The sequence below is a fragment of the Carettochelys insculpta genome, chromosome 32 (assembly GCF_033958435.1).
Source record: "Carettochelys insculpta isolate YL-2023 chromosome 32, ASM3395843v1, whole genome shotgun sequence".
Lineage (NCBI taxonomy): Eukaryota > Metazoa > Chordata > Testudines > Carettochelyidae > Carettochelys > Carettochelys insculpta.
This window is the reverse complement of record NC_134168.1, coordinates 1267714-1292140: the sequence shown is the minus strand read 5'-3', so window position 1 is coordinate 1292140 and position 24427 is coordinate 1267714. Positions and strand designations below refer to the sequence as shown.

Sequence of the window (24427 nt, the reverse complement as noted above, 5' to 3'; positions counted from 1 at the left end):
CCCATATCTGGCCCTCTGATTACTATCCCATGCTTCTCATCCATGTGGGCACTAATGATACCGCAAGGTGTGACGCTGAGCAGGTCAGGAGTGACTTCAGGGCTCTGGGGGCACGGGTCAGGGAGTTTGGGGCGCAGGTGGTATTCTCTTCAATCCTGCCTGTCAGAGGTAGGGGCCCAGGCAGAGACAGGTGTATCCTAGAGGTGACTGCTTGGTTGCGTAGATGGTGACGTCAGGAAGGCTTTGGTTTCTTTGACCACGGGATCCTTTTCCGGGAAGGACTGCTAGGCAGAGATGGCGTTCACCTTTTGAGGAGGGGGAAGACCATATTTGGACACAGGCTGGCTAACCTAGTGAGGAGGGCTTTAAACTAGGTTCGACGGGGGCAGGGGAGCAAAGCCTGCAGGTAAGTGGAGAGCATGGATAACTGGGAGATGACCTTGAAATGGGAGGGAGTATGGACTACACTGGGAGAGTAAAAAGAGGGCCAGGGAAAAACTGGGAAGCAAGACCAAATCAATGCCTGAGATGCCTATATACAAATGCAAGAAGTATGGGAACTAAACAAGAAGAATTGGAAGTACTAATACATGGATACAACTATGGTATCGTTGGCATCACAGAAACTTGGTGGGGTAATACTCATGATTGGAATGTTGGTATTGAAGGGTACAGCCTGCGTAGGAAGGACAGACAGGGAAAGGAGGGAGGAGGTATTGCCTTGTATATTAAAAATGTACACTCCTGGACAGAGGTGGAGATGGACATAGGAGATGGACGGGTTGAAAGTCTCTGGGTTAGACTCAGAGGAGTTGAAAACAAGGATGAGGTCCTACTAGGCATCTACTACAGGCCCCCTAGCCAGGTGGAAGAGGTGGACGAGGCTTTCTTTAAACAGCTAACAAAATCATCCAGGGCCCAGAATTTGGTGGTAAAGGGGGACTTCAACTATCCAGGTATATGTTGGGAAACTAATACAGCAGGGGACAGACTGTCCAATAAATTCTTGGATTGCATTCCAGACAACTTTTTATTCCAAAAGGTTGAAAAAGCTACCGGGGGGGAAGCTGTTCTAGATTTAATTTTAACAAACGGAGGAAATTATTGAGAATTTGAAAGTGGAAGGATGCTTGGGTGAAAGGGATCATAAAATCATAGAGTTCACAATTCTAAGGAAAGATAGAAGGGAAAACAGTATAATAGAGAGAATGGATTTCAGGAAGGCAGATTTTGGTAAACTCAGACAGCTGGTAGGTAAGGTCCCATGGGAAGCTAAACTGAGGGAAAAAACGGCTGAGGAGAGTTGGCAGTTTTTCAAAGGGACATTATTAAAGGCCCAAAAGCAAGCTATCCTGCTGAGTAGGAAAGATAGAAAACATGGCAAAAGACTGCCTTGGCTTAACCAGGAGATCTTTCATGATTGCAAACTAAAAAAGGAATTGTATAAGAAATGGAAACTAGGACAAATTACAAAAGACGAATATAGGCAAACAACACGAGCGTGCAGGAGCAAGATTAGAAAGGCTAAGGCACAAAATGAGCTCAAGCTAGCTACAAGCATAAAGGGAAACAAGAAGGCTTTTTACAAATACATTGGTAACAAAAGGAAGACCAAGGAGAGGGTAGGGCCATTGGTCAGTGAGGAGGGAGAAACAGTAACAGGGAATTTGGAAATGGCAGAGATGTTTAATGATTTCTTTGTTTTGGTCTTCACTGAGATATCTGAAGGAATGCCTGACATACAGAATGCTAGAGAAAAAGGGGTAGGTTTAGAAGTTGAAATACAAAAAGAACAAATTAAAATTTACTTAGAAAAATTAGATGTCTGCAAATCACCAGGGCCTGATGAAATGCATCCTAGAATCCTCAAGGAGCTGATAGAAGAGGTATCTGAGCCTTTAGCAATCATTTTTGGTATATCGTGGGAGACAGGAGAGATTCCAGAAGACTGGAAAAGGGCAAATATAGTACCCATTTATAAAAAGGGGAACAAGAATAACCCGGGAAACTACAGGCCAGTCAGCTTAACTTCTGTGCCAGGAAACATAATGGAGCAGGTCATTAAAGAAATCATCTGCAAGCATTTGGAAGGTGGTAAGGTGATAGGGAACAGCCAGCATGGTTTTGTTAAAAAGACATCATGTCAACCCAATCTAATAGCTTTCTTTGATAGAATAACGAGCCTTGTGGATAAGGGAGAAGCAGTGGATGTGATATACCTAGACTTCAGTAAAGCATTTGACATGGTCTCACATAATATACTTATCAATAAACTACACAAATACAACTTAGATGGGGATACTATAAGGTGGGTGAACAACTAGCTGGATAACCGTACCCCGAGAGTAGTTATTAATGGTTTTGAATTGTGCTGGAAAAGTATAACTAATGGGGTTCCGCAGGCGTCTGTTTTAGGACCGGTTCTGTTCAATATCTTCATTAATGATTTAGATATTGACATAGAAAGTACACTTATTAAGTTTGCAGATGATGCCAAGCTGGGAGGGGTTGCAACTTCTTTGGAGGATAGGGTCACAATTCAAAAGGATCTGGATAAACTGGAGAAATGGGCTGAGGTAAACAGGATGAACTTTAATAGGGACAAATGCAAAGTGCTCCACTTAGGAGGGAACAATCAGTGTCAAACATACAGAATGGGAAAGGACTGCCTAGGAATGAGTACAGCAGAAAGGGATCTAGGGATTGTAGTGGACCACAAGTTAAATATGAGTCAACAGTGTGATGTTGTTGCAAAAAAAGCAAACATGATTCTAGGATGCATTAACAGGTGTGTTATGAACAAAACATGAGAAGCCGTTCTCCCGCTGTGCTCTGCGCTGGTTAGGCCTCAGCTGGAGTATTGTGTCCAGTTCTGGGCACCACAGTTCAGGAAGGATGTGGAGAAATTAGAGAGGGTCCAGAGGAGAACAATGAGAATGATCAAAGGTCTAGAGAACATGACCTATGAAGAAAGGCTGAAAGAATTGGGCTTGTTTAGTTTGGAAAAGAGAAGATTGAGGGGGGACATGATAGCAGTTTTCAGGTATCTAAAAGGGTGTCATAAGGCAGAGGGAGGGAACTTGTTCTTCCTTGCCTCTGAGGATAGAACAAGAGGCGATGGACTTAAATTGCAGCAGGGGAGGTTCAGGTTGGACATTAGGAAAAACTTCGTAACTGTCAGGGTGATCAAACACAGGAACGAATTGCCAAGGGAGGTGGTAGAAACTCCATCACTGTAGATATTTAAGAAGAGGTTAGATAGATGGCTTTCAGGGATGGTCTAGAAAGTGCTTGGTCTTGCCATGAGGTCAGGACGCTGGACTACTCTTCTATGATTCTATGATTCTAATGTGTCAGTTCTGATATGATTTTTATGGAAAATTTTCGAAATGCTACTAAAACTGAAATGGAGTCTTTTTTGGTATTAATTATTTTGTTTCAACTTTATCATTTCATTGGTTTCGGATTTATTTTCTGACTATGTAGCTAAACGACCCCATATTAACTTACAGGTTTCACTGGTTTTGAAGGAAAACATTTTAGTCCGGTCAAGTTAATTATTTGAAATTGAAATATTTCAAAATTTCATCTGTCCAAGATATTTGGACATTTTGACTTTTTGGAACCCATTTGAAATGAAAACAAATTTCAGAATATCCAAAATTTCCCCAAAATGTCAACGTTCTGTTGTCTTATCCATTCCTCTTCTGAGTTACACCAGTGTAAACCAGAGCAAAATCAGGTCCTTGATGCCTACATCTAAGACAACCATTAATCTTAAAGAAATGAATAACTCAGCTTTATTTTTTGTAATCCAAATGTGATTTCCTGGATTAGGTATTTAGTGTCCTGTAGCTGTGAGAAATGATTCCTAATGCCTGTGTTTTGTTTTCTATTGTTGAGATCTTATTTTGGAAAAAATCCAAAGACTGTTCGAACAACTGGGCATGGCGAAATGTGAAGCAGGTGGGTCATTGGATTACTGGTTGTTTTTTCTTATAACACATGCTTGGTAATTTTGGATCTGCCCCACTGTGAGAAGATCTGTTTATAGCACTCCTGGGGTAAAGGCATCATATCCTGTCAGAATGAGTTTTCTTGTGGTCTATCACCGCTAAGCTGCCTAAAACTTGGGCTGCATTGATAGAAAGAAGCACTCTTCCATCTCCTTAGCTTACATTGACACTGAGTCTCAGGTATAAAAGAGGCTTCATCACATTACCTTAAGGGTTAATCTATACTTATCAGACTATTGACACGCTTCTGGAGTTAGAATTGCATATCTGAGATCGACTTTGTTCCCAAGTGTAGATGTAACCTAAACCACATCCAGAGAGACATACACTAAGCCCAAAAGGTTTAGCTTAGTAACCACAAGGAAAACTGATTTTGAGGCCAGACAGACCCATTGTAACCGAGGTGGTGTTATGGTTGAGAAGAGAAATTTAAACTTCATGCAAGAGAGAGCAAGGAGTAGGAGCCAAAAAGGGTGTGGGATTAATGAGGCTGACAGGTGAGGATGACTGAACTTTCTGGTGGGCTGAAGGGTAAGTGTCATGGAGCTGGCAATTTGAGGATACTTACGGGATCTTTGTTTCCTTTTTACAGGAGGGCCGTATGGTCGACGAGGTCCTGTTCTTCTCAGCAGTATGTGGACTTATCTCACCACGCACAAGTTGCCTCCTTAGAACTTAGCACCAAAAAACCCCAAACCAGAAAACACATGAGCATATGTGGGGAATCTCTCCCCTTCCTTTCTCTGCTTGTAACCCAGAGGCTGTAGGTTTGAGAGCACAACTGTAGTTACTTCTCCACTGCCACAGCCTGGCCGAAGGGGCTGAGCTTTCCTTGAGAGCTGTGCATTCAGGAGGAGAGGGAGTGATGTTAGTAGTGGTGGGTGCCTTTATCCCAGGAGGCCAAAATGACCTCCTCAAAGTCCAGTTGGCTTCAAGAAGCCCCAGTCTCAAACTGGTTGCCAATTCGGTTGAAAGTCCATTTTTCATGACATAAATACATGTAAGAGTGAGCTGTCCTGGATGGCCCCAGATACTCCTACTCGCCCCTTAAGTCCAGTGTCATTGGAAGGTAAGTTCTGAGCATTGTACACCTGCTTCCACTGATGCACCTGAAGCTCTAGCTGAGTGGTTTCCAGCCTTTCCGGTAACTCAGCACACGGAAATGAGACAATTCCATGGCACACCCTCTTTTTTCAGCTGAATCCATGGCTCAGAAAGTCAACATTTACTTGCAGTCACTACGGTGATGGTCTTACTAGAGAAGATTGCCACATAGTAATTCAAACAACAAGCTCAACTCGGATCAAATGTGTTAATGTTTCAAATCCGCCACAGACCACACCGTCTTAGACAGCGAGCACAGGCACGTTTTCAAAATCTGCTCAATGCCATGCTAGGGTTGTGGAGTAAATGAGTAACCGCTGAAAGCAGGCTCCCCTCCCTGCCGGCCCATTGCAGCCAGGACATGGGATTTAAACCACATCCCTGCTTCACCAGGTTCCAACAGCAGGGAGTGGGGGCGGGCTCTCCGCCAGCTCATTCAGCCCAGGAAGCAGCATTTCAGCTGCCTCCTGGCAGAATGGGGTCCTGTGGGGTTGGCTTTCCCACCTGCAAAAAGCCACTGTGGGGGAAAGCCTGGAAGCTTCAGTCCCAGCTGGCACAGGGTCATCAGTTCCTCCCCTACCCCCCACCTTTATTTGGGGAAAGTAATGAAACTTTATGGCACACTTGGACAGTTCTCATGGCACACCTGTGTGCCACAGCACACTGGCTGAAAACCACTGCTGTGGGACATCACGTACAGATGGATTCAACACCTGTTGTCTAACCCTAGATGGGCAGCTGCTTCCCACCGCCCAAGGGACTTTGGAAACTAAGGATGTCAGCCTTTCCTCTTGGAACCCACGGGGACTCACACGGTTAACAAGCTACCTGCTGGCTCATGACGTTCTCTTTCCTCCCAGATACTCCTCGTGACTGCGCACATTGCCCTGTTGCCATCCTACTCCTGGAGCTTTATGTTCAAAGCTTATCTGAGAAAGACTGCAGAGAAGTCTTTGGCAAGATGAAGGAAGCGTTGAAAGGCAAGTGGATCAGTGGGGCTAGAGTTACCTCCTGTCCATGTGTAATTATCAAAGATGGGTTTTTCAAATGGAGTCCAAAGTCTACATGACTTGCTGTGAATGAATGAATGAAAGAATGAGTGAATGAATGAATGAACTGCTACATGGCGGTTTCCTTGACAACAACTGTGTGCTTGCCGGTATTTCCACAAATCCCCATGGTTGTTCCAATAGGTTTAGGCTGAGGTTTCCAAAGAGCTGGAGGGAGTTATGTCTATGGAGCTTTCCACTGCTTGTCCCAGATCTAACCACATGTTCCCCATTTTTTTAAGCAGATCAGAATAGAAAGAATTTTCACCGGAGCCTGTGTGAAGCTCATGAAACCTGGGGTTCAAAGAAGAGGGATGAAAGGATTGCAGTGTGTCTTCAATTCATAAGGATCTTTGAAGCTGACCTTGGAGGCAAGTGTTCCAGAAACTTTCCCTGCTTTGGGTATGTCGACGCTACAGAGTTGTTCTGGAATAGCTTTTTCCGGAGTTCAACAAGAAGTCCTGTGGCACCTTATGGACTGACAGATATTTGGGAGCATAAGCTTTTGTGGGCAAAGACCTGATTCATCTGGAGTTATTATTCCAAAATAAACTATCCCAGGATAACTCATCTGCACTATAGGGAGGTCCCAAAATTGGCAAATCTTATTCCAAAATCATGTGTCCACACACAATAGAGACTATTTCAGATTAAAGTCCCTGGAAGTACTGCTGTCAGAGGCTCTTATCTGAAATACTACGTCCACACAGCGGCTTTACTATGAAATAAGCTATTTTGGAATAGTTTATTTCAAAATAGTCCCTATTCCCTTTCAACACAGCCCCTATTTCAAAATATCTTTAAAATAGGCATTATTCCTCACACAATGAGCTTCACTGAATTTGCAATAAGGGGTCTGCTATTTTGATACTGTTTCAAAACAGTGGTTGTGCTGTGTAGATGCTCTCAACGGTATTTCGAAGTCGCAGCCGTAATTCCAAAATAACGTTGCTGTGTAGACATAACCTTCAACGGGGCTTTTCAAAGGCAGAGAGCAATCTGATTTTCCTAATTATTGTTCTAGATATGAGAGTAAAGCCCCTGATGTGTGATTTAACAATTTCCCTACATAGTTGATCAATTAAATGTTTCAGTTCTTCTACTATTCCCTCCCTCACTCTAAGGGGTAAAATCAAAATGTTACGATAATTCTTCCAGAAGAATAATTGTGGTTGAACATCGTGCCCAGCCATGCTCAAGAGGAATGCGAGGAAAGTAAATAATTTTGCACCTTCTCTGGATACGGTTTTGGAATTTATTTTCTTTGCATTTCTTGATTTCAATTTTGTTAGGAAAAAAAAAAATTCTGGGGACCCTTTACAATCATTTGGGTACATATTCACCTGCAAAGGGCTCTGTATCACAGGGGACGTCTAGGTTGGATGTTAGTGGAAAAAAAATACACTATTTTACCTGGAGAATGGTGAAGCACTGGAATGTGTTACCTGGAGAGGTGGTGGAATCTCCATCCCTAGAGGTTTTTAAATCCCAGTTTGGCAAAGCCCTGGATGAGATGATTTAATTAAGGATGGTCCTGCTTTGGGCAGGGGGCTGGACTCGATGACCTCCTGAGGTCTTTTCCAGCCCTAGGATTCTAGTTTCTACTTACAGCTATTCACTTGTGTCACATCTTTCTCTACTGTCTTGAAAAGCCTCGTAGTCAATATATGTTCCCCGCCTGGATATATACAGATTGAGATCAAGTCATTAGTTAACTTTTTCTTTTTGTTAAGGTAAATAACTTGAGCGGCTTCAGCCTGTCACAGTTTTCTCATCTGGACCAGTAAACCTGGCTGTCTGTGTCTCCAAGGAGACTCACAGCTATTCTTTCCTCCCAGATATTCCAGGCCGTTGTGAACATTGTCAAGGAGTCATCCTCTTTCTGGAACTTCACATTCATGGCTCATCTGTGAAGGACAGCGAAGGACTGCTTGTGAAGATGAAGGAAGTCTTGAAAGGCAAGTGGACCAGTGGGATTAGATTTACTCCCTTTCTTCTTCTAACCATTTCAGATGAATTTTCAAATTGGGTCCTATTTTAACTTCCTTTGGCATCTTAGCTAATGCCAGATATTGCGACTTGCTGTGAATGAACTGATACATGCTGGTTTCCCTGACGACATCTGTATGTTTCTCAGTATTTCCGCGGTACACGGGTGGAGATTTTCAAATGGGCCTTGAGGGAATTAGAACCCTAAATAGCATTGCTTTTTGGTCACCACCAGAACTGCCTTAGCACTCATTGATCCTCCCGGTCCCATGGAACATATATTCAGCCTTCTGTTGTTTGTCCAAAATCTAGTCTAATTTCACCCATTATTTATGCAGTGGAGAATAGCAAAAATTCTCAACTAATGAGCTGCGAAGTGAGTATAGACATCCGTTTGAATGCCCTGGACAGAAGAATTTGGGAGCTGCTGGATTTCATCTGGAATTGTGAACAGAGAGCTTCAGGTAAGACTTCCAGAAATGTTTGTTACTGAGGCTGTGTCTAGATATCAAAGTTATTTCAGGGTAACAGCCGCTGTTCTGAAATAACTTTGTGAGAATCTACACAACCTAACCACTGCTTTGAAATTATTTCAAAATAGCTGATGGGTTAGTATTTCAAAGTTGGCAAACCTCATCCTACGAGGAATGCTGCCTATTCTGAAATAGATATTTTGGAACAGGGGCGGTATAGCCAGGGAATATGGGATATATTGAAATAAAATATTACAGAATACCTTATTCTGAAATAATTCCGCTCTGTATACATAGTATTTAAGATGAGAACCCTGAAGCCCTGGGACTAAAATCTGAAACAGGCCCTACTGTGGGTGGACACACTCTTTTGGAAAAAGTTTTGCTTATTTTGGAGCTTCCCAGTAGTGTGGATTATTATTTTAGTTTACAGAATCATTACAAACAATTATTTTGTTTCCAGAAGAGAAGGCTTAGGTGTGATTTAATAGCCACCTTCATCTTCCTGAAGGGGAGCTCAAAAGAGGAGAGTAAGAAGCTGTTCTCAGTGGTGTCAGATGGCAGAACAAGGAGTAATGGTCAGAAGTTAAAGAGGGAAAGGTGTAGGTTAGATGTTAGGAAAAACTACTTCATAAGGCAGGTGGTGAAGCATTGGAATGCGTTGCCTAGAGAGGTGGTGGATTCTCCATCCCTTGAAGTTTTTAAGTCCCGGCTGGACAAGGTTCTGGCTGGGATGACTTCGTGGGGGTTGATCCTGCTTGAAGCAGGGGGCTGGACTAGATGACCTCCTGAGGTCCCTTCCAGCCCTGTGATTCTGTGATTCTGTGGATGAGTTATTCTGTAATAATTCCCTAGTGCAGACATATCCTTAAGCTACCTCTATACTAGAGCAATATGTCGGCAGCAGTTACTGTTGGAAGTTATCTTCTGATAAAGCTTCTGCCAGCAGACTGTGGACACACAAAAGCAGATCTCTGTCTTGATCCTCTCTGATGACAGATAGCAACCAGAGTGTCTGGTCACTCTCTTGTCAGAACACAGCAGGCCGGGATGCCAGGTGACCCAGAAGAAGAGTCTGTGAGCTCTGGGCCCCAAGAGTGTCCACGCTGGCTTTCTGTTGACAGATTCAGTCCTAGGCCCCCACTATAGAAAGGATGTGGAGTTATTGGAGAGGGTCTGGTGGAGGGAAACAAAAATGGTTAGGTGGCTGGAGCACATAACCTATGAGGAGATGCTGATGGATATGGGCTTATTGAGTTTGCCCAAGTGAAGACCTAGGAGCAATTTAATAGCAGACCTCAACTTCCTGAAGGGGGCTCTAAAGAGGATGGAGAGAGGCTGTTCTCAGTGGTGCAAATGGCAGAACAAGCAGCAATGGTCTGAAGTTACAGAGGGGGAGGTCTAAGTTGGGTATTTGGCAAAATTATTTCCCCAGGAGGGTGGTGAAGCACTGGAATGAGTTACAGAGAGAGGTGGTGGAATCTTCATCCCTAGAGGCTTTTCAGTCCCTGCTTGACAAAGCCCTGGCTAGGATGATTTAGTTGGGGTTGATCCCGCTTTAGGCAGGGGGCTGGACTCGAGTACCTCCTGAGGTCTCTTCCAGGCCCAGAATTCTAGGATTGTATGAGTATATATGCTCAGAACAAATTTTCTACGAGGTGTCCCCAGCCTCCTCCCTTTACCCAGGGCGAGAGATGGCTCAGTGGTTACAGCAGTGGCCCCATAAATGCACGGTTGTGCCTTCAGTTCTTGAAGGGGCCCTTCAGAGTGTTTTGGGCCAGATTAGACTTAGATTAAAAAAAAAAAGTCTGTCTTCAGAGATACTGACAGATCCTGCTGTGAGGGCAGGGGTCTAGATTCGATGACCTTGCAAGGTCCCTTCCTTTTCTTGGAGATATGATACATATATATCTCTTCTCACAAATTCTGCTTCCTCCCCACCCCACCCGCATCCATGCTGCATGTCCCAATCACATCAAAACTGGTCCTCATTTATTCTAGTGAAAAGAATCATGCATCGTATGGTGTACAGACCTACTCCACATAGACCAGACCGTAGGTGTCCTGCATTTTCTGGCAGCAGAGGCTGTCAGTCAGCTTAGGAGCTGGAACAGAAGACAAGGCCTTCCCTGTGCTGCTGAGCCTTGCAGCCCTTGAAGAAGAATGATAGAATCCTAAGGCTGGAAGGGATCTCATGAAGTCATCTAGTCCAGCACCCTGCCTAAAGAAGGATCAACCCCAACTAAATCATCCCAGCCAGGACTATGTCAAGCCAGGACTTAAAATCCTTTAGGGATGAAGACTCTACGACCTGTCTCAGTCACACATTCCAGTGCTTCCCCACCCTCTGGGGAAACAGTTTTTCCTAATATTCATCCTAGACCTCCCCATCTGTAACTTGAGACCATTTCTCCTTGTTCTGCCATCTGTCTCCTCTGAGAACTGTCTCTCTCCATCCTCTTTAGGCTACCCCTTCAGGAAGTAGAAGGTTGCTATCAAATTGCCCCTCAGTCTTCTCTTCTGCAGATTAAATAAGCCCAAGTCCCTCAGCCTCCCCTCGTAGGTTACGTGCTATAGTCCCCTCATCATCTTTTTTTCTCCTCTGCTGAACCTGCTCCAGTGCATCTAGATGCTTTCTACAAGGGGTGGGGGGCGGGGCCGGAAATGGATGCAATACTCTAAACGTGGCCTGACCAGTGCCAAGTAGAGGGGAATAATAAGGTCTCTAGATCTGCTGGAAATGCTTCTCCTAATGCACCCTGATATGTAGTTACTCTTTTTGGTTACAAGGGCACACTGTTGACTCATATGCAGCTTCTCATCCGCTATAATCCCCAGGTCCTTTTCTGCTGCACTGATACTTAGTCAGTCGGTCCCCAGCCTGTAACAATGCTTGGGATTCGTCAAGTGCAGGACTCTACACTTCTCCTCGTTGAAGCTCATCAGATTTCTTTGGGCGCAATCCTCCAATTTATCTAGGTCTCTCTGGACCCTGTCCCTACCCTCCAATGTATCTACTTGATTCCCTAGCTTAGTGCTACCTGTTAATTTGCTGAGGGTCCAATCCATCCCTGTATCCAGGTCACTAATAAAGATGTTGAATAATACTGGCACTAACATTAGTCCTTCAGGCACTCCTATTGAAACCAAGTGCCAACCAGACATTCAGCCGTTGACCACTACCTGTTGGGCCCAACCATCTAACCAGCTTTCTATCCATCTTATAGTCCATGGATCCAATCCATACTTCCTTAACTTATGGACAAGGATGTTGTGGCATACCGTATCAAAAACTTTGCTCAAGTCAAGGTATGCCACATCCCCTGACTTCCCCATGTCCACAGTTACCTTGTCATAGAAGCTAATCAGTTTGGTCAGGCACAACTTGCCTTTGGTGAATCCATGCTAACTACTCTTGACCACTTTCCCCTCTTCCAAGAGCTCCAGAATGGATTCCTTGAGGATCCCCTCTGTGTTCATAGCAGTTACAGCCCCAGTGGCACTGTGATACCTGTGTGTCTTTGGATCAACCAGAACCTGTTTCTGTCCCGATTCCTGCCCTCTAGCAACCAAAAGAAAAAAAAAAAGACCATGCTCTCAGCATTGTGTTTTAATTTATTTTCACCTTTATACTTAATCTGATTTTTCTCACTTAATAGGGTTTGTACGGAGCATATCAAATTTGTTATGGAAGACCATGTTCTGCATCCTGAACTGGACATGGGGGACCACCAACAATTTTCTGTACAGAAGTAAGGAAAATCCATTGGAATTCCACTTTCCACGATCATTTCTCCAGCAGTGGCCTAGTTTTGCATGGCAGAGACAGGTGGGGCAAAGCTTTGGTGCCTCACGATACCCATAGATGTCTGGGGTTAATGGGACTTGGACATCCAGGCCCAGATTGTTCAAGGTATTTAGGCACCGCTGCACACAGTATGCCAATGCCTGACTGATTTAGGACTACGCGCCATTCATGGGATTTTGGCTTCCTGGTCCTTTAATCCCATTTGATACTACTGTGATATAGGCTGCTAAATCAGTTAGGCGCTGAGCCCTGCAGTGCCTAAATCTGTCTCACTTTCTGGGCCTTGGGTGCTTTTGAAAATGCCTCTGGGCTTCTCTGGATCCTCAGGCACTGGCCCATATTTGCAGGTCTCACTCTTTGGGGGCAACTCGAGAAGCATCTGAGAAAGGTGTCACTTAACTCTCGCTGTGAGGTGCCCGTCATTGACCAGGCAGGAGTGGTCAGGCCTAACAGTTAGAGCAGGAGTCAGGTCTAGTGGGTCGAGCAGGTATCATTAGCCAGTGCCGAGACTTGAAAGCTGTCATAATTATGAGGGTTAGCCAGCAGCCTGGGAGTAATAGGGTTAACCTCCTTAGCCAGGTGGGGTTGGCCTATAGGAATGTAGGTAAGAATTGAATTTTGGCTCCTCCCTCTTCTGTTCTGTGTTCCTTCTTCTTTTTCCAGCCATGAGGGAGAGAGACACAAAATATCTCCCCCCAGTCTTTTGTAAGTAGGGGAAAGTTTAAGTAGATCCATTCGGCTTTATTGTTTTATGGTTTGGGAAGTGGGGTCTGATCTCTGGGCACTTTTTAGAAATGTTCTTTTAATCTCCTTGTAACTAAGTTCTAGGCCCTGGGTGGAGACTCCCCATGTGTTTTACTTTGTGATTCTTCCATCTAGCCATGAGTCTCACAGCACCAATAGTGTTGTAATAATAAAAGTTCTCTTTTTCTTTTTATTAACTTGGTATTGGTTAATGTTTGTGTCCTGGTTTTTACTTTGGGGCTAAAATTTTCCAAGTCGTCTCTCCCTGGTTTCCTTATTATTACTTTGGTGGTGGCAGTGAATTTTAACCCCAAAATCTAAGGTTTTTCGGATTTTTAAGGGGAAGCTTATACCAACGCCTGGTAAATAAGGTTTTGGAGTTACTTTTGCTGGCCCCCACTTCTGCATTTGTCTTGCTAGAGTGGGGATGGAGCCATGTAAAAAGCAGAGTCAGAGCCACAGAACCAGAGCCAGTTAGCTGGAGCAACGCAAGCTAGATTCCAGCCTAAAGACAGGGCAGGAGCAGAAGCCAAAGGTGAATGATCTGAGCAACCAGTGCCCTCCTGCAAGTCCTAAGAGCAGGCCTGCAGATACAGCAAACAGGGCCGATTGAACAGGGGCTAAGCTAGCCTGTGAGCAGGCCAGCTGTGGGGCCTTACTCCTGGCAGTGCCTGCCCTGCGTAGGGGTCCTAGAAGATCCCACTAGGAGTTTCTCTGCTGCCTGCCGGGTTTGAACATGCACATGGCGTTCTCCGGGGTTCAGGGAATCTCAGCCTAATAGGAGCCTTGCATGCTCTTGCCCAGGTGCCGCCCCGGACACTGACTTGACCAGCGAAGAATTCATCTACTTGATGGACGCCGGCATCGCCCTCAATTCCGCCTACCCCCTCGTCCTGTGGCAAGAGAGGAAAGTGAACTTGATCCTCTCCTTTGACTTCAGCGAAGGGGATCCCTTCGAGGTAACCCTTCTTTGTTATCGTCATGCCGCCCGTGGCCCTCACTTGATGGAGTCCTGCACCAATACAGAGGACTTTCCTCCTCACCCGATGAGGTGACACCATCGTTAGCAGCAGCAATTTGGATTTCCTGGAGGTGGATCGCCATTTGAGATGCTTGGACACATGCAATCCCCTGGGAATATTGAGCATACTTGCTGAAAAGTTGTCTTGAGTTCGGGGTAAGGGCATGTGAGCATCCTTCTCCTCCCTTTGGCTGTGTCTACACGGCCAAGTTATCCCGAAGTCACAGCGGTAATTCTGAAATAATTTTGGCAGTGTCTAGATGATGCCGACGTTATATGAAAATAGATTTGACATAGCGGGTGCATTACTCCAGTTCTGGTAAAACTCATTCCACAAGCAATAACGCCTCTTTCAAAACTGCGATTTCACAATAGGCATGATTAAGAGAGGGAACAGCGCTATTTCAGAATACACGAGAATAGGCTGCAAAGACACGATTACAAAATAGCGCTATGGACCCTGAAATTTTATTTCAGAATAGCTGGGTGCTAGTTCAAATGCCTGTTATGTCAGGACACAGTTGTTTGATATTCACCATTTCAAACTATCTTATTTTGGAACAGCTCTGCTGTGTAAACATAGCCTTTTCCTTTAAATATCATGGAAGAGGAAGAAATTCCTTCAAAGCCATAAAGCAGTCCAGGAGCACTTTAAAGACTAAAAATGTAATTTATTAGGTGATGAGCTTTTGTGGGACAGACCCCCTTCTTCAGATCATACCCAGACCAGAACAGACTCAATATATAAAGCACAGAGAACCAAAAATAGTAATTGTGGTTGACAAATCAGAAAAATATTATCAGGGAGAGCAAATCAGAGAGTAGAGGGGCAGAAGGGTCAGGGGGGAGGTGGTGTGTCAAGAAGTCGATAAAGCCAAGTATGCATAAGAGCCCCTATAATTACCTAGAACATTCCCATCCCAGTTCAAACCACATGTTAATGTGTCAAATTTGAATATAGAAGAGAGTTCGGCAGCCTCTCTTTCCAGACTTGTGAAATTCCTCTTCAGTAAGATGCAAACTTTCAGGTCATTAACAGAATGGCCCACGCCATTAGAGTGTTAAAACAAAAAATCAGTCTAGCAGCACTTTAAAGACTAACCAAATAATTACAAAATAATAACAAAATTATTTACAAAATAATTAACATAAAATAAAATAAAAATAAAAATAACAAGATAATTACAAAATAACAAAAACAAAGGTCTGAAGAAGTGGGTCTGTCCCACGAAAGCTCATCACCTGATAAATTATTTTGTTAGTCTTTAAAGTGCTACTGGACTGCTTTTTTGTTTTGATATTATATAGACTAGCACGGCTATCTCTCTGTTACTTTCCATTAAACTGCTGACTGAATGGTTTGTGAATCAAGAGTGTTTTTATGTCTGTTTTGTTCCCATTAACTCTTTGTCTAAGGAAGTTTGAAGTCTGTCCAATATACAAAGCATCTGGGCATTGTTGGCACATGATGGCATATATGATGTTGGTTGAGGAACATGAGAACGTGCCTGTGATTCTGTGAGTAACCTGGTTAGGTCCAGTGATGGTATTTTCAGAGAAGATATGTGGACAAAGCTGGCAGCGGGCTTTGTTGAGAGGAAAAGTCCCAGGACTGGTGTTCCTGTGGTACAGACTGTGGTTGTTGGTGAGAATCCTCTTAAGGTTGGGAGGTGTCTGTAGGAGAGAACAGGCCTGTCACCCAGGGCCTTCTGGAGTGTGGCAGCCTGATTAAGGATAGGTTGTAGTCTTTAATAATGCGTTGCAGTGGTCTGAGTTGGGGGCTGTAGGTGATGACCAGTGGTGTTCTGTTCTTGGCTTTTTTGGGCCGATCTTGGAGTAGCTGGTCTCTGGGTACGCGTCTGGCCCTGTCGATTTGTTTTTTTACTTCTCCTGGTGGGCAATTCACGTTTATGAATATTTGGTAAAGATCTTGTAGGTTTCGGTCTCTGTCAGTAGGATCAGAGCAAATGTGATTGTACCTAAGGGCTTGACTGTAAACAATGGATCTAGTGATGTGTGCAGGATGGAAGCTGGAAGCATATAGGTAAGTATAGTGATCAGTGGGTTTCCAATAGAGTGTGGTACCGATCAGGCTATCCTTGATTTGTACTGTAGTGTCCAGAAAATGTATATTTCTTGTGGAGTAGTTGAGGCATAAGTTGATGGTGGGGTGTAGATTGTTAAAGTCTCTGTGGAACTCTTCAAGAGTTTCTACACTATAGGTCCAAATCATAAAGATGTCATTGATGTATTGTAAGTAGAGGAGGGGTAACAGGGGACAAGAGCTGAGGAATCATTGTTCCAGGTCAGCCATAAATATAGTAGCATATTGTGGGGTCATGTGGGTGCCCATAGCAGTTCCACTAATCTGGAGGGATAAATTATCCCCAGATCAGAAATAATTGTGGGTGAGAACAAAGTTACAGAGGTCAGACACCTGATTGGCTGTGGTGACATCAGGGATGGTATTCCTGATTGCTTGTAATCCACCTTCATGTGGAATATTAGTGTGCAGAGCCTCAACATCCATAGTGGCAAGGATGGTGTTGTCAGGAACTTTTCCGATCTTTCCTTTAAGTGTATTTTTTCTCTGCATAAAAATGACAACTGTTTACTCCACAGATGCATCTCTGTGAATCATAGTCCCATCGCATGTCCTAAATAATAGTCATTGGGTTTGACTTTTTTTGTTTTCTAGTAACACTTAGAGGTTGTGTCTACACTTACATTGCTCTTTTGAATGAGGCGTGCAAATGAGGGAAATAAAAATGTAAATGAGCTGCAGATTTCCATATATTGGATGTTATTTGCATATCCTTCATTTCGAAAGAGCTTCTTTCAAAAGAAGTAAAGCAGTGTAGATGCAGCTCTTTCAAAAGTAAGTCCCATCTCCAAAAGAGCCCTTCTTCCCATAAAGGCACCTCATGAGCTTTTTTATTTCCCTCATGTGCATGTCTCTTTTAAAAGAGGAATGCAAGTGTAGACACAGCGTGAGAGACAAACAGGAGACAGAGCAAGCAGAAATGTTAACTGAGTTCCAAGAAGACAGATAGAACTCCCTAAAGTCACTAACCTCAGGTTCACATCTAGGAAGTGTTCTGTAGATGATAACATCTCCCTCTGGTTGGGGCAGCTGCTATAAAACCCTGCTATTTGTTTACATCTTACATGACTTGCCCTATAGGGGAATTTGTAAAAAAAGAAAACAAAGCAAAACAAAATAAGCTTGTGCTTTTGGAGCTGAAAGTCTGGGTTTCCATTTCATAGAATCGTACAATCCTGGGGCTGGAAGAGACCTCAGCAGTTCATTGAGTCCAGCCCCCTGCCCAAAGCAGAACCAAACCCAACTAAATCATCCCAGCCAGCCCTTTGTCAAGCTGGGACTTAAAAACATCTAGAGATGCAAATTCCACCTCCCAGCTAGGTAATACATTACAGTGCTTCATCACCCTTCTGGGGAAACAGTTTTTCCTAATATCCTAATTTCCTAATACACCTCTAACACTGTAGCTTGAAACCATGGCTCCTTGTCCTACCATCTGTCACCACTGAGAACAGCCTCTCTCCATTTCCTTCACAGCCCCGCTTCATGAAGTTGAAGTCTGCTATCAAATCCCCCCTTAGTCTTCTCTTCTGCAAACCCCAAATCCCTCACCTTATCTTTGTAGGTCATGTGCTCCAGCCCCCTAATCATTCACATTGCCCTCCGCTGGCCCCTCTCCAATGCGTCCACATCCTTTCTGTACTGGCGGAGCTAAGAACTGGATGCAATACTCCAGATGTGACCTCATCTGTGACAAATTTCTACTTATTTCCTTGGGCAAAAGTTCTCAAAGCCACGGGAGGAATAAATGTTGATGGGAACTGGGCACCCACAATCCTTTGGAGGATTTGAAATCTGTAGGTCCAATATATGCATTGCCATACAAGGGTTCTGGGAAGACAAATACAGAACTGGGTCGTGCCTGGCTTACAGCGGAAACTCTCTGTTAGTCATTTCCTGAGAGGATCCTTAGAACACTTGTGTACCTTCGGTGGTGGATATTTTTCACTCCCTGTTTTGGCCATAGTAGTGGTATCACATTTAATGGAAACGGTGATTCTTTATTTGATTTAAATTGACTTTTCCCTCCTCCCCAGACCATCAGTCGAACTGATACGTATTGCAAGAAACACCAGATTCCATTCCCCATGATAGATCAAGAAGTTATTAAGGAGAAAGATAACCCCTCTGACTGCTACATCTTCGGAGAAGGGGACGGTCCCATGGTCATGCATTTCCCGCTCTTCAACAAGAACAACTGTCCAGGTAAATGAATCGCACACCCCTCTGCTAACTCCAGGGACTAGCTTCACAAAAGGACTTGGGTGCCTTGTTGCTGGTTTAACCACCGAAATGTGAGGGCCAGACCTCTCCAGGAAACAGAAAGTCCCTACTCAGCAGCCAACAGACTCTGTAAACATTTGACCTCTCTCGTCACCTAAGCTTTTGCAGCAAAGTTCAACCACAGCCTGTGTTTCAGCCTCTGGCCATGCACCCTGGTGACCCATTGCAGGCTTCCAATTGCATGAATGAGGGGAAGAGAGCCTTCCTCTGCCTCACGTGACCACAGCGGATGTGCTGAGGGGCAGCCTGGAGGATCAGGCCCCGCACACAGGGATGGAGGCCCTCTGTCATAGCTTTCAGCCCAGAGGTTACAGCACTCCTGTGTGAAGTGGGGGGCAAGACTCCTTCTGCCTGAATGGGAGAAGGAATGTACCATGTCTCTAATGAGGTCCCCAGCCATGGGGCAATGGGGTGTTCTAAGGTTGGACTCGCTGTTTGTCCCACATTGCATGAGTAATTGGAGAGTCACTGGGGGCAGGGAGCAGTAATTTGGGCTTCCACAGACTGTGTTAGTGCTGCAACCACCAGGGTGGAACTTGTCTATTGTTACACCTATGAACCCACCCAGACAGAACCCCAAGCAGAGCAGTGCTTCCCACCAATCTGGACCTGGGTGCTTAGCCTACAACCTCTCCAGGCCATGTCCACTGGGCTAGCCGAGACAGCTCTCGGCCTAGTGTGCTGGCCTCTCTGGATCCCATTCCAAGTTCATGTCAATTTGGTATTGAGGAGGCCATATATGGAGTATTGCGTCTAGTTCTAGGCCCCCAGTAGAGAAAGGATGGGGATGCACTGGAGATGGTCAAAGGGAGGGCAACCAAAATGATGAAGGGCCTGGAGCACATGACCTGTGAGGAGAGGCCAAGGGATTAGGGCTATTTAGTTTGCAGAAGAGAAGATTGAGAGGTGATCTGATAGCAGCCTTCAACTTCCTGAAGGGGGGCTCTTAAGAGGATGGAGAGAGGCTGTTCTCACTGGTGATGGACGGCAGAACAAGGAGCAATGGTCTGAAGCTGAAGAGGGAGAGGTGTAGGTTGGATATTAGGAAAAACTATTTCCCCAGGAGGGTGGTGAAACAGTGGAATGTGTTACCGAGAGAGGTGGTGGAATCTCCATCCCTAGTGGTTTATATGTCTTGGCCTGACAAGGTCCTGGCTGGGATAATTTAGTTGGGGTTGGTCCTGCCCTGATGGAGACTGCTCTGCTCTGGACTAGATGACCTCCCGAGGTCCCTTCCAGCCCTAGAAGTCTATGATTCTTTGACCTGCATTGCTTCATTCACTGCACAGGAAGCCTGGGTGCCCAATTGAGCCTTTTGAATCCTAGGAGGTGTCCAGGGGTCCAAAACTCATACCAGGCTTCTCAGGGTCCCAGCACTTCTGTTGCCCTGGGAATCGAGCCCCACGAGTTCAAATCGGAGTTCTCTGTTTGGAATTGGAGGTGGTTGTGATTCGCCATCATGCAAACGAGGAGGGGAGCACAGCAAAACTGGTCCCATCTGCTGGAGAAGGGTCCATCTAGTTCTCTGCCTTCACTCTGCCAGTCAGCGACAGCACGTTTCTGAGGAAGGGGCAAGGAGCCCCGCAATAAAATATATATATATATATATATATATGAAATAAGAAGTAGCTTTTGTTTGGGGTGGTGCAGATGGATTTCTATCGCTTGCATCGTGTTAAATCCAGTCTGATTTAACTCTGGACGTTTGCATAATAGCCAACCGTTCTGACAATCCTGCTGATAAATTGGCCCTTCCACTTCACTGTTTTTCAGCCCAAGGGCCCTATGACCAATCCATGAGATCTCTTCCTTCTACAGGCCTTCTCCCTCCAGGCTTCTCCAGGTTCAGCCTGGGCTCACCCCCTGAATCTCGGAACAAATCCCCAAGTCTAAAGGAAGAACTCAGACTAATTTCCACCCTCCTCAGTTGTGGCCTCTCATCTCTCCCAGCTGCTCTATTCCTCTGCTGAGCAACTCCCAGGGATCTTTCCCTGGTTCTCCAACCCCTCATCATCACCATCATCATCATCAATAACCAGGGGCTCAGCACCCGTTGGTGTCTGATGCCTCCCTCACTATTTTCTTCCATCTTTCCCTGTCCAGTGTGGAGTGGCTTAGTTTCTGTAGACTAGCTCCGCACCAATCTACTCTACCCTGTACCCATTCTCAGTGGGGTCTGCCTCTCCTATTCAAACCGGCCATTAGGCTGAGTACCAGGGTCTTGATTTTCATTCATCGTTCATTCTGCAAATATTCCCAAATAGTTGTAGCTTCTGTTTTATAACCTTCTGCAGCAGGTTCTCTTTCAGCTGCACCTTTCTATGTAATTCCTCATTGGTGACCTTCTGCATCCACCCTATTCTCAGAATCTTTCTATAACAACTCCTTTTGAACGCCAATATTCTTCTTTTTGAATCTTTCATTCTCACCCACGTCTCACATCCATACAACATGCTGCTGAATACACACGTTATCAAGACACCCAGCTTCATTCTTAAGCTAATTGCTCTGCTTTTCCAGATCTTATCCATCGCCTTCAAACTCGCTCTTGCTTTCGCTATTCTAGTCACTATTTTCTTCTTACTGTCTAGATCATATGTTATGTTGCTCCCCAGATATGTGAACTCCTCAACATTTTCTAGTTCAATACCTGGCGGGCTGATCATTTTCCTGGCTCCTGCAAGACGAAGGGAAATGGGAAGCAGGTGGCAGCCTGGTTCTCATCTCCCCTCAACTTGTGCGAAAATTCGAGTTATGCCAGGGCTGCTGGAACACAACACAACAGGCTTGCTGGAACACCTGCATAACTTGAGGCCTTACTGTATGGATTTCTGAGTCTTTAAAGGGCATCCTTTTCATGCTTTCAGATTTCTCTCTGAACCTAATAACTGGAAAATTCCTTTCTGAAATCTAACTTACAGCTGCAATACTCATGCATCTGACGCAGTGGGTCTTTGCCCACAAAAGCTTATGCTCCAAAAGATCTGTTGGTCTATGAGGTGCCACAAGATTTCATGTTTGTTCTTGCAGATACAGACTAACACGGCTACCCCTCTGATCCGTAAGCCTGAACTCATCCTTTGTTGCAGGCTGAAGCTCTTAGGAAAAGAAAATGAAACATTGTCAGACTCAGAGTCCATCTGAAGGGGGAACCCGAGACCAGCCTTCAGAGATGCTAAGGGCTGTTACATAGGGGATGGGATCAGTGGCTCTCCATGTCTACTGAAGATAGGACCAGAAATAATGGACTTAATCTGCAGGAAGGGGGGTTTAGGGTCACCACCTGAATCACAGAACCATAAAGTTAGAAGGGACCTCAAAGGTCATCTACTCTCTCCTCCTGCTGTCTTTGGCCGTGTCTACACGTGCCCCAAACTTCGAAATGGCCACGCAAATGGCCATTTCGAAGTTTACTAATGAAGCGCTGAAATGCATATTCAGCACTTCATTAGCATGCGGGCTGCCGCGGAGCTTCAAAATTGACGCGCCTTGCCGCCGCGCGGCGCGTCCAGACGTGGCTCCTTTTCCAAAGGACGCCACCTACTTCGAAGTCCCCTTATTCCCAGTTTCATCAATTTCGAAGCGTCGCGGCAGCCCGCATGCTAATGAAGCGCTGAATATGCATTTCAGCACTTCATTAGTAAACTTCGAAATGTCCATTTGCGTGGCCATTTCGAAGTTTGAGGCACGTGTAGACGTAGCCTTTGAAATGTGCAGCTATTTCAAAATATTTTTCCAAAATAATGGGCAGGCGAGTTGGGCTTCTTGTGGCAAGAAGGCCTCGAAATAGCACTTCTGCCAAGATGCGGCATTTGTTGTGTCTAACCCACCCCAGAGAGATGGTGATACAGCCTCCTTTGGAAAACCCCCAGTGAAATGCAAATGTACTGCTTTAAATGTTGTTCTAGTAGCTTCTCCCATTCCCTGGCTCCTCCTGTCCCCTCTTGCTAACAACGAGCCCTTCCCCTCATCTCCAGCACCTCCCCACTAATCCAGGAGTTTGTAAATATTCCTGCCAGCGAGGCCCAGATTTCCTCATTCAATCCGTTTGCACCATTAGGCGAACAGCATCGGCCCAGCTGATTTGAGTTTGTTTACCCCGGCCAGAAAATCTGTGATGTGCTCTCTGCTTAGGCCAGTCTGCATCCGTTCACCTTTATTATCTATCATAACTTTGCTAGTTCTCCAGCCAGAAAAGCTTTCTCAGGGAGTGACACTCTGGAATCTGTAGGGGAATCCCCACCAGGAGATTCAGGAACAGGTTGGACATTCACCTGTCTGGGTTGGTCTGAGGTCATTTGGTCCAGCTCTCTTTCAGCCCAACCTTCCTATGATCCTGTGAACCTGTCAGGGGTTGGCCATGTTTGCCCCTGCCTGTTTAGGTTCCTGGGTCTATGCTTCTGGGAGCAGTAAAAGTGAAAACTCAATGCTCCCATTTCCGTCTCTTCTGGCACTTACCCATCACTTTTGTTCCCAGGTGAAATAGAGAAGTTCAGAAAGAAGTTTGCCACTTCCAATGTGCACTACGGATTGGAAGATATTAAGGAGCTGCTTCGAGCGGCGAAACAGAACGTATCCAGGAACAAGTGTGCGATTTTGGACGAGATCAACAGAATCGTGTCCCACTCCACCAGGAAAGTTTAAAACCATGTTTCTGTGAAGAAGGACAGAACCATCTATGCCTGTTTCTGATTCACACACAAGTCTGCACACTGTGACCAGTTAGAACTGAAGTTCAGCAGGGAAGAGTTATTTTCCCTGTGTAAGATTCATAAAGGGATTTGGCTGCCATTTGCCCCTATAGAATCATAGAATCCTAGGGCTGGATGGGACCTCAGGAGGTCATTGAGTCCAGCCCTGTGGTTCAAGCACGACCAACCCCAACTAAATCATCCCAGCCAGGGCTTTGTCGAACCGGGATATAAAAATCTCCCAGGTGATTTAGGCATCTACTAGCATCATTATATGTTAACATTTTTCCTGTGCTATCCTCCTACCCATAGCAATATTACAGTATTGAATAAAATGGCAAAGAAATTAGTAAAACCCACATATGAAATTGACATTTTTGCTCATATTACCTTGACATTGCTGTTGAGGTTTATCCTTCCATTTCTCCTGGTGAATTAAAAATGTGATTAACAGAAGAGATTTTTTTGCTTGAAAGTACGTTATTTAGTGAGGCTATCTATCTTCCTGTCTATCTATCCCTGTACACCTTATCTATCTATCTATCCCCATACACCATATCTATCTATCGATCTATCTATCTATCTATCCTTTGTGAGGTTTGCAAAACAATTAATTGGTATGAAGGTGATGAGAAATGAAAAATGAAAAATGAAATATACTGAATGTATTGAATATCATACTAAAATACAACTTCTATTAAAAAGGAAGTGTGCAACTGTCTTTTGTTGGAAACCCCACCCCCCCACCCAAAAAGAATAGTCATGTGACACATACAACATGCAGCACAGGGCAACTGACACAACCTGCAAAGCAAACCTGCAGTTGTTTTAAATCTGTGCCGTTAAATCGAAGAAAAGCACATCTTTCAAATTTTATGTATTTGGACGCAGCGTGAGGCTTTCGTTCGTTTGGCAGAGAAATTTCAGCTATGCCAGAACTGTCCAATTAAGTCATTGTGTACTTGGTGGGGTGTTCTCCTCCCAGCCTGCTGGAATGTGCTCTCACGTTACATGATTTAGCAATGACAGAATTACCAGTGCCAAGTTCATGTAGAGGACGCTGAACTTACAAACAAGCATTTACTTTCACAAGGACTGAGTTTTGCTCTTAACTTTTTCTTCCTGTCTCAGGTCTTTCCCCACAC

General features: G+C 44.8%; 1 protein-coding gene across 1 annotated transcript in view; it reads left to right on the top strand.

The window, feature by feature from the left end:
• LOC142004496 (cytosolic phospholipase A2 gamma-like) overlaps nt 1-23928 on the top strand; it is a 41575-nt gene extending 17647 nt beyond the window's left edge. The window contains 8 exon segments of the mRNA XM_074982140.1: nt 5981-6100; nt 6518-6571; nt 8008-8127; nt 8497-8622; nt 12291-12383; nt 13988-14142; nt 18345-18513; nt 23069-23928. Of these exon segments, the coding sequence (XP_074838241.1) occupies nt 5981-6100; nt 6518-6571; nt 8008-8127; nt 8497-8622; nt 12291-12383; nt 13988-14142; nt 18345-18513; nt 23069-23235 (1004 nt within the window). The 3' untranslated portion in view covers nt 23236-23928.
• The last annotated feature ends 499 nt before the right edge of the window (nt 23929-24427 follow it).